General features: G+C 41.7%; 1 protein-coding gene across 9 annotated transcripts in view; it reads right to left on the bottom strand.

Annotated features, from left to right (window-relative positions):
• NEBL (nebulette) overlaps positions 1-18,665 on the bottom strand; it is a 399,859-nt gene that overhangs the window by 76,884 nt on the left and 304,310 nt on the right. For 7 of the 9 annotated variants that reach the window (XM_074946050.1, XM_074946048.1, XM_074946049.1 and 4 more), the window contains exons 7-9: positions 17,447-17,548; positions 3,850-3,957; positions 751-858 (exon numbers count right to left, since the gene is read on the bottom strand). The exons of the other annotated variants lie outside the window; for them this stretch is intronic. In XM_074946050.1, coding sequence (XP_074802151.1) covers positions 751-858; positions 3,850-3,957; positions 17,447-17,548 — 318 coding nt within the window. The remainder of the gene's footprint in view (positions 1-750; positions 859-3,849; positions 3,958-17,446; positions 17,549-18,665) is intronic. 9 annotated transcript variants of the gene reach the window in all.

An 18,665-nucleotide genomic window follows, 5' to 3' on the forward strand; every position in this document is an offset into this window, starting at 1 on the left:
TCAGTGAAAGGCTCTGGCAGGGGGAAAGCAGTGGGGAAAGGCTCTGGCAGTGGAGTCTCCCCCTTGGTGGAGCCTTTCCCTGTTGCCACAGACATGTTCCAGCAGCGGGGAGCTGCCAGAGCCTTTCCCCACTGCTGGAGCCTTTTCTGGTGTCGGAGAAAGACTTTGGCAGCAGGGAGGCTGTGGGAGACTACACTGCTAAAAATAGCTGTGTAGATGGGCAGGGCACTGCTTGGTCATGTAGAGAGCCATGTAGTGAACATATCCACAGGATTCAGGTGTGCCTTTACTCTACTCGCCTAAGCAGTGCCTCACCATCTACACTGCACTGTATACCTATGCTAGGGGGTATGTAGTATATGTACTCTACATACCACTGTAAGGAGTGTGCAGTAGTGTAGATACACCCTAAGGTATTTTGTACTTGACAAATAGCAAGTGAAGACCTCAGGGGATGGATATGAAGTGTTCTTGTTTAGATCACAGCCAAGATAAACCACCAGCTTTTGGACAAAGCATAGTCCAGAGAGTTAACTTTTACGGAGATCACAAATGTCTCTAGTTGTAGGGATGAAGATGATGTAGGAACCAACCACTGTTTGGCCAAAGGAATGGTAGAAATTGTGTCAGATTAAAATCTTTTATAGGTGAGAGTAGGCAGATATATAGACATCAATATATAGACCATAAATGGGTACATTTTCCTTTTTTTAAGTATATTTAAAGTAATGATTAAAAAAGCCAACTTACATTACTATGCATTTTGCTGGCATTTAAAGCATGCTCTAAATATAGCAAGTTTGGCAGGTCTGAAGCTGGATTGTGTAGACTTTCCACCATATCTTTTTTATATTTCACCTGAAAACCGAATACAGAGTATAACAAAGTGAAGACTTGTGAAATATACAGCAAGTTCTATTTATACCATACACTATAAAAAGAAAAAGAAAAATCTTACTACAGTGCTTGCATGAAATATGTACAATGGCCACTAGGTGGTGCTCATTTACTACTATTTGGAAAAATCAATATACAGTGAGGGCTTCCTTTCCACTAGTGAGCAAATATTTTGATAACTACGTAAACATTTCAAAAAGGGTAAAGTTAATCATATCCGATTTTGTAAGACTTTTCAAAACAGAATAGGCTATGGCAGATATATACATCAGAAATACCTTCTTACTGATTTTTATTTGAATATTATCTTTACACAATATTGTTCTACAGTTGGACAATTTATCATTAACTTTGTATTGTTCATTGGTAATTCTTGCCTTTCTTCCCTCAAATCAGATTATTTTTCATCAACTGCTTGTGCGCAAAAAAAAAATCTTTATAGAGTAGCTACCCCACAATCAAACAGTATTTTGTACATGTATTTTTATTTAATACAGTTTGCTTTCAGTAACAAGAATGAATGGAGCCTTAGATGAGAGAGAACCTAATCACGCGATGAAATGGCAAATCATATACATTCCCAATAGCTGACAGCAGTGTTTCCCAAACTTTTAAAAGTTGAGTTTCCCCTTCAGGAAAATGAAACCAATCAACCCCCCCGGCACCCTGCCTACTTTACTCCTGGGGGAATTCTGTCCCACCCCAAAATTAAAAATCCTGCAACAAAAATTAAAAATGCTATGCACAATATTTTAAAATTCTGCATATTTTATTTCTCTAAATAACATAACATAATCACACCAGTTTCAAATATTTTTGGTCATTTATTTCAAAATACCTGTCAACAAGTATGTCTAACAATACAGACAACAAAAAAGATTCAATAAATGTTTTTTGACAAATACATTCTTTACTGGGGATATCAATACAGAACTCTGAGTAATAATTCATTCAAACTACAAACAGAACCATATTCTCTGCACCCCTCAGAAACAGTGCAAAGGCTTGGGGGAGTCAGGGGTAATGGAGGAGCTGAGGGAGAGGGAAGTAAGTTGCTGGGAAGGAGCCTGGGTGTGAACTTGGAGGGTTTTTGGGTATGGGTGGGAAAACTGTGGAACAGGTTTTTTTGGGGGGTGGGGAGGGATTGTTAGGGAGCTTCCCCCATGCAGACTCTGGCTGACCCCTACTCTCTCCCATTCAGTCAGGCACATCTGCCCTGTCCCTGTGTGTTCCTGCACCCCCATGTGTCCTTGCACCCCCTGTCCACATGTGTCCCTCCACCCCCACTCAGACACCTACTCCCCCCATCCCCATGTGACCCTGCACCTGTCCCCATGTGTCTCTGTACCCCTTCCCCATCCCCCTGTGTCTCTGGGCCCCCACCCAGCCACCCTCTGTCCCTACGTAGCTCTGCACCCCCTCCCCCGTCACCACGTGGTCCTACACCTCCCTCCTCCCTATGGCCCTGTGCCTCCACTCCAATTCATCCCCTGTCCCAGTCTGTCCTCTCCCACTAGCTTTTATGAGCCCCTGTGTGACATCCCTGCCCTAGCATCCCACACTGTCTGTCTCCTGACCTGGCCTGACAGGTGTTGCAAAGAAGTCAGGCTCTTTCTCTTCTTTTGCTGGTTGGGAGCAGCTGCTGTATTCTATTGCCACAGTGCCCTCTGATGGGCAAAAGGTGGAATTGCAAAAGTTGTTTTCCGTTGGGAGCTGCTGCTGTTCTTGTGCCACAGCACCCTCTAGTGGGCAAAAGGTGGAACTACGGCAACATTTCAGCAGAAGCTTTTTTCTGCACAAAACATTAAAATTGTGCATGGCTCATTAATTATGCATGCACTCAGTAGCACAGAATTCCCCCAGGAGTACTTACTGTATAGCTTTTCCATGTACTTCCCCCACACCAATTCATCCTTCATGCAGTTATCCAAGCCCTCCCCAGTCTCCCCGTACACACATTAGAAAACCCTGGTTAAGATCCTCATGATATAATATATCCTCTTTTTTTTTTTAAGTCTAGTCTAAACTTTAAAAGTTTCAGCAGCATAACACTGTTTGCTAGTGGCATGATTTTTTTTTTTTTTAACTATTTTACAGATCTTACTCCACTGGACTGGGGCAGAGAAGACAGGGCCCCTGTACTCTTCAGAGCACTGTGCAGCCTTTGCAGAGTAAAGAGGGAGCAGTCGCTGCACAACTGTGCCTGGCAATTACCCAAACCACACAAAGGGGGAGTAAGATTCAACCTCCCTTTCTTTGCACACCCCCAAAGGGGCCATGTACAATCTGCCCCTAAGTTATCCAGGACCACAGTACTGCCTCTAAGAACAGCCCAAATTTATGACATTAGCCACATGAAAGCATTGTTAAACATTCTGTTGGCATTGCAGCACCACATGGCACATGTGCTTTCTCCCATCTGAGTCTGACTGCAGCAGGCAGTGACTTACATTAAATCCCCTAACTACTCTCCTTTCTTGAAATGCTGCACTTTGGCTCCACCTCCCGATTCATGTGCACACACAGCAATTCATCAAAATCTTTGGAGCCTCACAAACAAGGAGCTGGGATCTGTCACAGCCTGAAGAGGGCTGCAGGCAGGAAAGGGCAATGAAGGGTGCACTGTAGGCACTAGCAGAAGAAGGGCTTATTCATAAGTGGGGGCTGAACTGGCTGGTGCCCTATACGTACTACTATGCAATGGGTCCCACATAATATAGGTTCGGCTCTGAAGTCTACTTTCAACCAGCTTTCAAACTGATCTCCATGTTAAACTCCAAATTCAATTTCCCAGTTCTTGCAGATGCAGATATAATACATATTGTGAGCGGTTGCTCTTGGTAAATCAAATAAGATGCACAATTGTTCACAAGAAAATTATGATGTTTACAGAATACCACGATCAATATACCGTAGACGCTGAGAGGTAGAATACAGAACAACTGCACTTACATCACTCGCCAAGCTGGATGCCATCTGTGCTTGCTTGAAAGAAGCACTGCCAAGAGGGTTATACTGGTGGTTCTTCATTTCCTTATTGAATTGCTCTTTGTATTTAACCTGCCACCAGAGCAAACACATTTTATATTGAAATGTTACACTGAAAGGAGGCATGAAAAATTGAGAGATTACTGAGGAATTTAAATGAAGACAAATTCTCCATCCCTAAATCACCAAACATTATACAATAGTGAAGATTACAACAAATATGGAGAGAGAAGAACATGTTTTATGTAAGAACTGTTTTATTATGTTAATGTAGTGTGACAGGGTCGGGCCCGATGGCTACAGGAGAGTAATAGAAGGCAGATATATTAGCCCTGGGTTAAGTAGGTCCCTTTTCCCTGGGTAAGGCAACAGGGAAGGTTCCAGAACAATCAGGAACCTTCTGGAGACAATTAAGACAGACAGGCTGATTAGAACACCTGCAGCCAATCAAGAAGCTGCTAGAATCAATTAAAGCAGACTAATCAGGGCACCTGGGTTTTAAAAGGACCTCACTTCAGTTTGTGGTGCGCGTGTGAGGAGCTGGGAGCAAGAGGCACTAGGAGCTAAGAGTGAGAACGCGGACTGTTGGAGGACTGAGGAGTACAAGCATTATCAGACACCAGGAGGAAGGTCCTATGGTGAGAATAAAGAAGGTGTTGGGAGGAGGCCACGGGGAAGTAGCCCAGGGAGTTGTAGCTGTCAAACAGCTGTTCCAGGAGGCACTCTAGACAGCTGCATTCCACAGGGCCCTGGGCTGGAACCCGGAGTAGAGGGCGGGCTCGGGTTCCCCCCAAAACTTCCAACTTCTGGTCAGACACAGGAGTCGTCGTCCTGGACTGTGGGTTCAGAAAAATGGCCAAGCTGAGGGCTGCCGTGAAGCTCCAAGGTGAGCAAATCTTCCAATAGGCACAAGACCCACCAAGGTAGAGGAGGAACTTTGTCACAACTGGTGTTAAAAGTGGGATTTGGTGTACACAGCGCGGCGGGAGGAGGACGGTGTTTGGGGGAAAAAAAGGGAGGGGGAAGAGAGTCTATTTTTATTTTTTTTTCACCACAATGGAGGAGGTAGTGCGGGTACTGATACAAGCCACGGCTGCCCAGCAGGAGGCTACCTATGTCCAGGCAGCTGCCCAACAGGAGGCAGTGCAGCTGCAGCAAGAGACTAATCGCCTACTGATGGACCAGGCTGCTCAAGACCGGGCTATGTTGCGGGAACTGTAAACCAGGTAAAGGCCCTTACAGAGCTGAACTGCGGCCATGATGGGACGCAGATCATGCGGGCCAGCAATTGGCTGCAGAAAATGACGCGGGAGGATGATGTAGAGGCATACCTCCTGGCCTTTGAGAGGACAGCCCTGCAGGAGGCTTGGCCCCGAGAACAGTGGTCTGGCATCCTCGCTCCATTCTTGTGTGGGGAGGCCCAGAAGGCCTACTATGATTTGCCTGAAGAGGCTGTGGCAGACTACCCCCAGCTGAAAGCAGAGATCCTGGCCAGATCTGGGGTAACGACCGCAGTGTGGGCCCAGCAATATCATGAGTGGAGGTACCAGGAAAACAAAACCCCGTGGTCCCAATTATATGACCTCATCCATCTTGCACGAAAGTGGTTACGAATTGAGTCCCGGAGTCCAGAGGAGATACTAGAGGTTCTTGTCATCAACCAATACCAGGACGTGTTTTCAACCAAACCAGGCCGGACCACCGAAGCATATCGCCACATTATCATAGACCCTGGGGCAAAGGTAACTTTAAGGCCCTATCGGGTTCCAGCAGCAAAAAGGGAGTAGATCAAGGCAGAGGTAAAAAGGATGTTGGAGCTGGGAGTCATCAAAGAGTCCCACAGTCAGTGGTCAAGCCCGACTGTGCTGGTGCCCAAACCTGATGGCACCACTAGGTTTTGTAATGACTTTCGCCAGCTGAATGAGATATTCAAATTCGATCCATACCCTGTATCGATGAGTTAGTTGACCGCCTGGGCAATGCCCGATTTTTGACCACCCTTGATTTAACAAAGGGATACTGGCAGATTCCCCTTGCCAAAGATGTGAAAGAAAAGACGGCATTCTGTACACCAGAGGGTCTGTATCAATATACTGTTCTTCCTTTTGGACTGCATGGGGCACCTGTCACCTTCCAGCGTCTTATGGACAAGCTCCTACGGCCCCATACCAGTTATGCAGCGGCATACCTGGATGATGTGATTATTCACAGCCCTGACTGGGAAACCCACTTAGGAAAGGTGGAAGCGGTTCTGGACACGCTAAGACGGGCTGGCCTCACAGCCAAGTGTGCTATAGGGCTAGCCGAGGCTAAATACCTTGGCTACATTGTAGGAAAGGGCATGGTCAAGCCCCAACTAAAACTAGAGGCTATCCAAAATTGGCCCCGGCCGAATCGGAAAAAGCAAGTCCGGGCATTCCTGGGTGTCGTGGGGTACTACTGATGATTTATTCCCTATTTTGCTACCAGAGCGAGTCCCCTGACAGACCTGATAAAAGCCCGGGGTCCAGACATGGTGAAGTGGACAGATGCCGCAGAGAAAGTATTCATGGATCTATGGACAGCCCTCTGCAGTAACCCCATGCTTATAGCCCCAGACTTCAGCAAAGAATTCATTTTACAAACAGATGCATCTGATGTAGGATTGGGAGCTGTCCTATCGCAAATGAAGAACACCCAATCCTCTACCTCAGCAGGAAACTCCTCCTGAGAGAGCAGAAGTATGCTGTAGTTGAAAGAGAGTGCCTAGCTGTGAAATGGGCCATGGAAACACTACGTTATTACCTTCTGGGACGACGGTTTACCCTTGTGACCGACCATGCACCCCTCCAATGGATGCAGCGAAATAAAGAGAAGAATGCAAGGGTGACCAGATGGTTCCTGTCCCTATAACCTTTCCAATTCACCAAACAACACCGGGCTGGAAGCCACCATGGCAATGCAGATGGCTTGTCACGAGTACGCTGCCTGACGTCCGAAGTTGCCCAACCCCATAGTGTTGGAGGCGGGGGGCGGAATATGTGACAGGGTCGGGCTGGATGGCTACAGGAAAGTAATAGAAGGCAGATATATTAGCTCTGGGTTAAGTAGGTCTCTTTTCCCTGGGTAAGGTAACAGGGAAGGTTCCAGAACAATCAGGAACCTTCTGGAGACAATTAAGACAGACAGGCTAATTAGAACACCTGCAGCCAATCAAGAAGCTGCTAGAATCAATTAAGGCAGGCTAATCAGGGCACCTGGGTTTTAAAAGGAGCTCACTTCAGTTTGTGGTGCGCGTGTGAGGAGCTGGGAGCAAGAGGCACTAGGAGCTGAGAGTAAGAACGCGGACTGTTGGAGGACTGAGGAGTATAAGCATTATCGAACACTAGGAGGAAGGTCCTATGGTGAGAATAAAGAAGGTGTTGGGAGGAGGCCATGGGGAAGTAGCCCAGGGAGTTGTAGCTGTTGCACAGCTGTTCCAGGAGGCACTCTAGACAGCTGCATTCCACAGGGCCCTGGGCTGGAACCTGGAGTAGAGGGCGGGCCCGGGTTCCCCCCGAATGCTCCCAACTCCTGGTCAGATACAGGAGGAGTCGACCTGGACTGTGAATTCAGAAAAACGGCCAAGCTGAGGGCTGCCGTGAAGCTCCAAGGTGAGCAAATCCGCCAATAAGCGCAAGACCCACCAAGGTAGAAGAGCAACTTTGTCACAGTAGGTTTATAGTCAAAAATGGTTTTACACAAAAGTAATAAAAAGAAATATATCTTCAGTATCACCCACTAATGACACTATTGTTGATAGCACATTCTTGTGGAGAGGGTACATAACAGCCGGGCACATCTGGGATCATACATCCACTCAAAAATGTCACCAGGACTATTCACTTGAATTTAGAAATGAACTCACTTCAGCCACACCTATGCCCATTATGTCCTGGTTTTCCACTAACTTTCATCTGACTGAATTTCACTGGCATAGAATTAAACTTTTAGATTTGTGTACACAAACATTTTCACCAAAGTGCTTATATAAACAAAAAATAATAAAACCACTTGATTTACCTGACTAAACACAACTAACACAGTTTGAGTAGCAAATATACACTGTTGAATACTCCACAGAGGTTTGTTTTTTTTTTTGACAAAAATGTAAAATACCTTTGAATAGCTAAATGGGAGGAAATAAAACTATTTTCTGTAAATTATTCCCTCAGTTATAGAGAGAACTGGAGTGAAATTCAGACCTCTCTGTAGCTAACACAAGTTTTCCCACTGACGACAACAAGGCCAATATTTCATCCAGTTTGTATAAGGCTGGGCAACTGGAGCCCTGAGCTACATTTCCAGCTCGGCAACATATTTCCTTTATGACCTTTGATAACACAAAATCCATCCGTGCCTCAGTTTCTTCACCTAAAAATGGGGACAGTGTCTATTTCAAAATCTCTATCTGTGAGGTTTGGATTTTTTTAAAAAAGGGAAAAGATAGGGGTAAAAGGTGCAGGCAACCACATTTAAAGTAGATAAACTATTTTTAAAAAGTAAAAAATACACCTCAACATTTAATTTAAACCTGCACATCTTCAACCCATCATGTCATGCATAGCCATCTTCCATCTTCAACCCATCATGTCATGCATAGCCAGTACCTGGGTCATCAAACATCTGGAAACTTTACATACAATGCCTTAATGCTTTGCAACTGCTGAGCATAACAGAGCAAAATAAGGTTCAGCATTGATTCTGAATTATGTTATTTTTGTGACTATAAATCAGACACCAGATATCTAAGCCTACTTTACATCCATTATCTTCTGCCACACTCTGCAATTAGTATGCAGCTTTTTGTCTTTATTCCCATATCAGTGTCCCATAAAGTAATTAAAACACCTCAGAAGTTCTGTTTTCAAAAATTTAATTTTTTGTCAAATTTTATACAGGGAAGAGTTTTCTTCTTTAAAAAAATTTTTTTTTCCATGTTGCAAAATAATCACCTCCCGTTTTAGTTTATACCACCATATTATATTTAGGTACCATTTCCAATATTTGATTAATAGGAATAACAAAAAACAAAAGCCAGTCACTTGAAAAGATACTATGAATTATATACATTCAAGAACTGCATTACTATCAGAGAAACCAGATTTCTTTCTCAAAGGAAGTGAATTCCAAAATATTGTATTTTTTAAAAAAGAAACTTTTTGTGAAAATATGAAAAACTTTATAAACTAGCAGACTGACTGACTCTGGGAATGAATATCTATCGACTTCTGGTTGTTGACCTATGGCTCTGTTTGATCTCTAAATTTGATATTTCACCCTTTTGTTAGTAATGACATTATTGGGTATAATACTGAGATGTTTAATATTTATTAGATTGAAACAAGCTTGGGGGCAAGTAAGAGAACACAAATAATTGGGTTGTTAGGCTTTGCTATAGTAAAAAGGCCTGTTTTAATTAGTGTGAGGCATGGTGTGACAGGCTTGATTTTTAGGTAAGTTAATGTACGCCTGAGGACTTAACCCCAATTCAAGAAGTATGCCTTCACATTCTATGTGACAAACAAATGACCACAGAAGGACAGGTAATGCCATAAGCTTGCAAAAGTTAACTTGAAATAGGGGGACAGTTTGTGGGCTTTTGAAAAATTTTGTACTATAGTAACAAGGCAGTTAGACCGCATTGCCGTATATGATTTATTATGAAACTGATTGACACAAATATTTAGGTCAGTGATCAGAAGTATAATTATGGATACGCAGAATGCCACAGGATTTATTCGTGCCCCACAGGATAGGGGCAGGAATAAGTTTACGATGATAAATAAAAGGGTCAAATATGTACTGTATCTGTATGGTTACATAAAGGATGGGTATAAAAGATATGACTTCATTCCCTAAATGTTGGGTGTATTAAGTCCTGAAACTGTGCCAACTGGTTGGTGCCCTACTCTGATGTGCTCCATTGCCTGAATTTTTCTCTTTGTTTTTCATAAGGTTTAAGGATCTGTGAGTATGCTGTCAATTCTAAAATCTATCTCTCGGTACATTGCTTTATGTTTGGTTATATTAATGAGTGGACTTATTTGGTTGGTATTAAAAGCTTTTATTGGATTTTATCACGTATGTCATCAATCCCCCGATCAACGAGAAACTTCTGTTTAGCTACCTATCATGAAAAGAACTTGTGTTAAAGTAAGCTTGGTACAGACACTTACAATAATTAATCAGGCTGCATGGTAGATTCATCTGGTTCACATTGCTAGATATTTGCATTAGCTTTGGATCAACTGCAGGTGCACCTATGTGAATGCAAGGACAAACTCTTTATCAAAGGCAATTTCATATTCACTATAAAAATATATATGGATACATTATAGGATTTTCCTTTTTAAAAAGATATATCTCCAGTGTGGCTCCTAATACAAATCTGACAGAATTAATGCTCTATTGGAAAGCCCAAATCAGTAAGCCACCTAATACAGGGGTCAGATCAGTGTGGCAAATGCAACCCTCTTACTATTCCCAGAGGACCAGAGTACATTGTACAGTCATTGTACATGAGTATAAACACTGAATTACTTAGGGCTACATCATAACATCAACAAATGACATCAAGTTGTTCATACAGAGTGCATAATATGGCCTTTAATATTGTTGCTAAGTGTGAAATCATCAGAGCAAACAGGATCTCTCCATGCAACTGGTTTGTCATCCCACAGCTGCTGTGATCTGAGGCCATGGTCTACGTGGATTTTGTAATAGTACATTTCAATTTCGGTATTTCAGTAATAAATTATCATTAGCATTCTGCAGCATTGTTTCTAATTAAGTCACTGGGGCAGGCCTGTGTAGGAACGAGTGAATACCAGGCCACAAGGGGCTCCTCACTGGTGCCTATGTGGATGAGTGTCCCAACTTTAAGAGGGCTGTCCACCTATGTGATTGTAAAAGTTCATACTGTGGGGAGTGATCTCCCATTACCTCCAGGCCCAGCTGTCTTGTCTTGTTGCATTACATCATTGCCTCCGCTCTCTACTCCAACGCAGAGCACATCACTTCAGGGAAAAACGGAAGCAACGCAGTAATGTAAGATGACCCCAACAGCATCTGAAGATCTCTCCCAGTAGTAGTATAACTCTGATTAGCCACAGGGGAAACATCTTGTTGGATGCTAAACACATATTACCTTTCTCTTGTTACTTATTTTCTTTTCCTATTTTTCTCCTTTCTAAGGAAGGGCCAGAAACATGGCTAAGAGAGAGAGAGAGAAGAACAGGCAAATTAAAAAGTCATCAGGGGAACTAGGGGGTGGGATTTGAGAATTGTTTTAGCTTTCTTTTAGAAGAAAGGAAGAAAGAAGAAAACGTAGCTTCAAGAAATAAAATGAAATTGAAAGAAAAGGTATTAATTAAAAACAAAAACATTCTTAGTCAATTACTTTAAAAAATTCTCAAGATGTCATCCCTAGCTATGCTGTAACCTGGGTAGGACAGTGAGCAAGGATGTGGGAGTCAAAATTAAGGATGTTGGTGGAAGCTTATCTATGACTGTCATGAATTTTTTAAAGTGATTCTAATTAGGTGGGTTTAAATTAATGGATATTTATTTACCATCTTAATTAAGGTCTTTTGTTTGTTTATTTCTTTAGTATGTGGGAATTAATATAAAGAAAATGTGTGGGATTGGCAATCTAATTGTTGTTCAAGAATGAGCAGACTTAGCAGGTCTTTCACATAACAACATCCCTGACGATCCCACTGGCATCAAATAAAGCTCAGATAAACAATTTTCTCACTAGCCTTGCACAAATGCTGTAAAAGTCAGTATTGCAGCTGGACAGAAGAGTATCTTTTGAAGCTCCACAGAAACATTCCAAAATCAAATCTGCAGTTCAAAGCTGCTCAGACAGAGTGTTCAGTTTCATAAGTGGATGACATCACCCACTGTTCAGATTTACGAAGAACCTACAAAATCTAAATCGTTCAGCCACTGGAATCCCAGAACATACCAGCATAAAAAGCAGACACTTGCAGCAAAAGCATTTCCTCATGACTACACAAAAACATACCAAGAAAATTAAAAACTTGTTGGACACCTAGATACTGAAAGAAATGTAATGTAAGCACAGAGTTAAATGAAATGTTTAGCTTATGGAAGAGTCAGTTCCTCCAATTACTAACTGAGATTAGGCTAAGAAATAAAGAGAAAAAAATCTTAGGGCTTCTCTTCATGATTTAAACATCCCAGTAACACAGTATTATGTCTACTGATATACCAATATAAAGTATATTTTACACAAAATCCTAGCTCTAATCATTTCCCTCCTAAAACAATTAACATTAAATTGATCTAATGTAAAATACAAATATTCAAATGAGTGTATTACCATAAACCAATTATTACACATCATAATGGGAGTATTTAATATTGAATTTATCAGTGGATTATTTTAAATCTAATTTTAGATAGAACTGAGGAGATTGATCACACTGCACCTTAAGCGTGGGGGGGTGGTATTGTCTGCCTTGCCGGGTGAAGGGGTATATCTTGCTTTAAGGGTATGGGGGATAGAGAAGCATGGATGCTGCTGCAGAAGCAAAGCGGGTCAGCATGGCGATGCTGACTCATCCCCCAGGGACCAGAAGGGAAGGGAGCTGATAAAGGGAAAGCCTGGCAGGAGAAGTCCTTTTTTCCCCAGCCAGGCAGAGCAGCACCCACCCTCTCAGCAAAATACCAAGTGGCAAAATACCAAGTTTGGTCACGACTGGCTCTGGGCATTATGCTAGCTGTTCCTTTCTTGGGGGCCTGGGAAGGAATTTTTCTCTCACCACCAGATTGGCCAAGGCGGAGTGGAGGATTCTCCACCTTCCCCACAGTGGGTTCAGGGGCGCTTTGTTAGGGTGAGTAGGGAATGGCAGTTAGACTATGTCGTCACAACTCATTATGTAAGTGTGGGGCGTACGTCCAGTGCAGGTATCCAGTACAGAGGGGATACAATGACCAGATAAATGGCTTGGTAAATGATTTAAAGGAGGTGTTTGTTAAAGGAGTGGAACGGGGGATGGGGAGGAGGGGCGTTCAAATTGCTCATGATTGGTATGGCAGGGATCCAACCCCCCCCCCTTTATAGCCTACCTTGACCCTCATTTGAGGGGGGTTGGTAAGGTTCCAGCAACGGGTTGGCTGGGGACCAGGATGGAAAGGGGTGGGGGGCTAATGGAAGCACCCAGGTAAACACTGAAATGATCATGTAGTTCACTGCACTGCACACTTTAATCTGCCGGGTAGTCCCAGAGATCTAACAACAAAGTTGTGGCCTAATTAGCCATACCAAGTGTCTCCCGTCTTTCTTCTGGTATAGCTGGACAAAAACATAACCTCAATGCTATCAGGATAGAGATTATAATTATAAAATAAAGAATAGTCTAAATTATAATATTTGCCTTATAATAATCCGAAAACAAATACTAAAGCTTCATTTGTTCACAGGGGCCTATTAAGTTACTGTTTAATCAGCATTAAAAGTACAAAGAGAGGGAAAGATGGTGCTGTGGGTAAATTCACTAATCCAGTGACACCACCATTTTGCTGTTGAGTGTCACATGATTTATTTCTTTTTTAAAAGACCCTGACTTGGCACAGTCTTAAGTGTCAGTCAAACACTATCTTCTTCACTCTGTTCAGCTACCATGCCCTTGTTTCCTTTTTCCCTTGGTTACACCCACACCACCTAACCTCTCCTTGCTCTCCTTGTCTGTACTCATTGCACTGTCTACACATACATACAACACTAAAACACATCATCATCTTCCTGTCCTACTTTCACCCGTGTCACCAATGCTCACAATTACATCATGAGTCTTAAAATATCTGATATTTTTCTTGAAGCCCCAGCTCCTGGAGTAATGTGATTACCTGAGAATCTCAGCTTTCATTTGAGAAAAAAAAAGGTTCTCGCAGTTTCTAGTTTCCTCCTGGCTGCTAAAAAATGTGAAATCCAAAGGTTCAAGAAGCAGAAGAAAAATAAAAAGAATGTATGATTTGTGAACACTCAGGATTGTCAGTCCTGATACATGCGACCACTAGGTTAACTAGACGACATGAACTCAAGTGCCAGCAATATACAGCTGACACGCAACTCCACCTGTCTTCACCAAATACAAACACACCACTTCCACCAAAATGGCCCAGTCCTTGGATGAGTTCAGCTCATGGAACAACTGGCTGAAGCTGAACCCCTGGTGAACAGAGCTTATGCTGGTGAGAAGAGAAGAATTTTGAGGAGTTTGCAGCTACCGTGAAGTCTCTTTTGATTGCAGGTTCACATCCACAATTATTCAACTAAGTCCATAGTCTAGGAGTATTCTTGGTTTCCCGTGGATGCTGAGCTCTCACATCACAATGGCTGCAAGTAATGCTTTCTATCATCTCCAGTTATCTAAGAAACTCCATCCCATTCTGGTGGATGAAGACCTTGCCTCAGTTATTCATGCCTTTGTCACCTCTTGGCTGGAATTTAACAATGTGATATATCTTGGCATGAAGTATTCAGCACTTAGGAAACTCCACCTGGTACAAAATGCTATAGCCCATCTCCTCAGCAACACAGGCTATCGTGAGCACATCATACCTGTCCTCTGCTTTCTAAACTGGCTTTCCATAGAATTATGAATTGATTTAACCATCTCAGTCCTTTTCGTTAAAGTGATCTATGGCCTAGGCCCAGGATACCTAAAAGACTGCTTAAAGCTCTGAGATGAAGGTTGGAATTTACAACTTCACTCCTGTGGCACAATGGAGATCTCAACAATAGAGTAAAGAAAAAACCTTCCCTGGGGTGGTCCAAGACTGTGGAATGAACTCCACCAAAAACTAAGGACTATCACAAACCTCACCACTTTCCACTCCAAGAGCAAGGTTCATTTCTTGGTTCTTGCCTTGTCTAGTATAAACACATAACAAGAGGTATATTTAACAACAACAAAGGGACATTCCACTCCCTGTGCTTCTCTCTCTGGGAAAAAGATGAGAGAACAAACAACATGTGACAGATGTGTAGCTATGTTGCTTGATGCACTACTGGAAGGTGCTATGATGATTAGTGTGGCATGAAAACATATATATAATAGAACACATTCACTCCACCATACATGTGACATAAAAGTGCACATATACCACCTTCCCATCCTCAACTGGCTCATCTGATTTACAATAAGGACCAGCTCCAATGTGTGCTAGGCTGTTTCAGCTGCTCCTCTGCGCTCTAGTATGTGCTAATGAAATGTACATTGCATACCATTGGTTCAACATTGCATAGGGTTGCCAATTTTGGTGGGGAGTATTCCTGGAGGTTTCATCACGATATAATGCTTAATTAAAGAATAATCTTTAATTCCTGGAGACTCCAGGACAATCCTCAAGGCCTGGCAACCCTGCCATTGTAGGACTCCACAAGTGGAATTTAGCTTCCATCATAGCCCCCAATAGTCATGTGACTGCATCACAAAACCTCCAGTTTAGTACGATGATCAGTTTCTGTTCAAGAGAGAATCCCAAGAATAAGAAAGGAGAGATGGAAGTACACTGAATTTGGGTTCTGCATGGTGAAATGGCTCAGCACCAGACTAGGCTATAGCTAATACTGTTTTATTACTGTGATGGTTACTAACAATCACAGCAGTTGTGCCAATATTGAACACTAAGTTAAGGTTGTGAAATACTTTTCAAGATAAAATGCTATTTTCACATGCTCATACATTTTCTAATCAGTCACTCTGGAGTGACATTTGCCATGTGTGGTCTTTGTTCAAAGATGAAATTCAGCCATTTTTTGGGATTATAGTTATGTGAAAAATCCCACATTTCTTTTGATTAACAAAAACTAGCCATGGTTTGGTTCTCTGGTTTTGTTGTTGCTCTCTCTGTTATAAACATGGATGCATCAAAAACAGCTTGAAGTTTGAAAGCTGAAGCCTGCTCCTGATGCAGCTGTCGCAGGGAAGTGCAGTATCCCTGTTTATAGCACCTGTCCTGGCATGTCCCTGCTGGATTTATAAAAGTATTTTTGTCCCTTGTTTTTGTAACTCTTGCAATTTGAAAATCTGCTGGCCAGCTAAGCTGGTGAAATTGAGGACAGGCTGACTGGTCGTGTGCACCTGGAGAGCCATCCCACTGCAGGACTGTCTACATGTACACAACCCAGCCAGACTTTCCAGTGAGCTCTCTCACACAGAAAGAAAAAAACAAGAAGTGCACATTTTCAAAAATCATTCATAATTAATTTAACAACTAACATTTGCTCTGATTCCTAGCACTGATACAGAGATCTAAAGAGCTTAGCAGATGTTCCTTTCTATAGAGTGAATGGGAGAGCGCAAGCTGCTTCCAAAGCAGTGAGTGATAACATGCAGTCAAATACCAGGAATCTATTAAACAAGCCTTCTCAATCAGCACAGAAATTAGCATTTAATAAATTACAAAGTGGAAGAAATAAATCTTATTGGAAAACAAAATCCATTTTGAGTTTCAAAGTTGATCTTGACAAAGCAAGTAAAAATTGTTTTAAAAAACTTTATAGCTTTTGAGTAACAGTGTCCCTTAAAGAAAAAGGGCAATTTCCCATGAAACCTCTTATTACATAGCAGATATTTGGGGGCAATATTTAGTGCTACCAAAAGGAGCATGCCCTCTTTAAAACCAAACACAATACTGTTTCAGCATATACATTTAGATTAGAAGGTACTGCTCTACTCATGGCTTTTCAATTCAAGAGAAGACTACCACCTAGTCAAATCAAGGGGAGTTATGCTCACCTACATGAAGCAGAATTTGCCCCTTGATTTGGAAAATGCTTTGAGTGCAGATTGATTGGATTACTAGTGAGGGACATGCCATGGGGCGCTAAAGAACTTGTGAAAAGAACGGCTCAGCATGTTGAAAGTTTTTGTTTCTGAATGGGATTGAACCGCAGCAGTAAAGAATATTAAAAGAGAACAGAAGGTAGAATTTTAGGCCCCATAGCTCTGTGTCTAGTAATCAAATAAAATAATATGAACTAAAGTAACTCCAATTTTGATTCTTTCATTTCCTTGATTTTAATGAATAACAGTAACTAAAGATTTTTTTTTTTTTAATACGGAGGACCTCATTCTGACCCTTTACTCACAAAGGCGAGCAGTGGCACACACAAAAAGTCATAATTACTTCATGGGACTAATCATGGAGTAAGGTACCATGCAAAGTGAGTAAGGATCACAGAATCTGGCCACAAATTACAGATAGTTAATATTTCTGAAATCCTAGAAACTCTGTATAAAATAGCACAACACCAATTCCACAGCAGACAAACTGTAATTGAGTCAAACGGCGCATTGTACTTTTGTCTAAAACTTGTATCTACTGTTTTCTAAGTATCTTAAATTTACCAGTTACTGCAGTTCAGTATGAAATAGTTTTGGAAACATTCTCTTCCGATTTTCATGCAATTACAGATAATCTTTTAAAGATTAAATATTTGATTATGTTACTAGGAATGAGATATCTGAATGAAGTCATTGTAGAATGATTGACACAATCTTACTTGACTTAAAAGTTTAGAAACTTCCTTAGCATGCTCAAAATCTGGTCTTCCGAGTACAGCAGTCTCCTTATTCATTTCTCCTCTTCGTTTCTTATATTCAGCCTTTAAAAAAAGAAATGAATACTAATCACAATTAAACTGTATTTGCTTCCGTTTTATCAAAGGAAATGTAAGCATTATAGTTAACAAAACAGAAAGTATCATTAAGTGACCTGAACTGACACTAGTCTCACTAATGCTCTAATCAGCTCTGAAAAGAAGGCCTTCCCAGGCTTTATCTGTTCTAAAAATATAAATTTATTTTATTTGAAATACAGTGAACTTCACTCACAAGACTCAAGTTTAACCAAATACAGAGCCTAAGCCTGAGAAATAGTGATCTCCCACTGTTCCCAATAAAGTCGGAGTGAGTTAAAGTGGACCAGCATTTCTGAAGATCTGGTCCAGAGTTTACAAAAGATTATTTTTAGAGGCTGAAAATAGTTTTAGAACAAGACTAGGCTGAGAGAGTGCCAGCCTCTTTCAAATAAAGGATCAAATACCACTCAGTTATACCAGTGCAATCCCCTTAAAGTTAATGGAGTTGCACTGGTGTAACAGATGGACTTTGGCCACAGGGTGGATGTTACATGATATTTCTAGCTGAACAAACTCCCCTGCAGATGCACTGCACATTCTTTCTAAAATGTATTGAAAAAGGAACACGCAGATGTACCCACAAAAGATTCTGTGACGCACCTCAAACTATGTCCACTGGCTAAATTAGGATTTTACACTATGAAGGCAGTGTAACTCTGGCAGTAGGTATAGTACCTACAACTGACTAGAGCAAAAACATGTCCCAAAGTTATTCAAAACCAAGGTGAAGATTTTCAAAAGACATTAGTGATTCTGGGTGCTCAACTTGAGCCACCTTAAAGGGGCCTGGGTTTTAGAAAATACTGTGCACACACCTATGAAAATCAGGGTCCTTTAAGGTGTATCAAGTTGGTCAGCTAAAAATTAAGAAACGAAAATCTCTAGTCACCTTTGAAAATCTTGGTTTTACAGTCTTCTGGATAGTTTAATTTTTCTACAATAAAAAAATTAAACTATATTACATACTATTACAGTAGCAGCCAAAACATGCTAGGTACTGTCCCAACATGTAGGAAGACACAGATGGCTAAATATAGGTGTCTTAAGTTTTTACATTTTAGGTGTCTAAGTTTTTACATTT

The sequence above is a fragment of the Natator depressus genome, chromosome 2, assembly GCF_965152275.1.
Source record: "Natator depressus isolate rNatDep1 chromosome 2, rNatDep2.hap1, whole genome shotgun sequence".
NCBI lineage: Eukaryota > Metazoa > Chordata > Testudines > Cheloniidae > Natator > Natator depressus.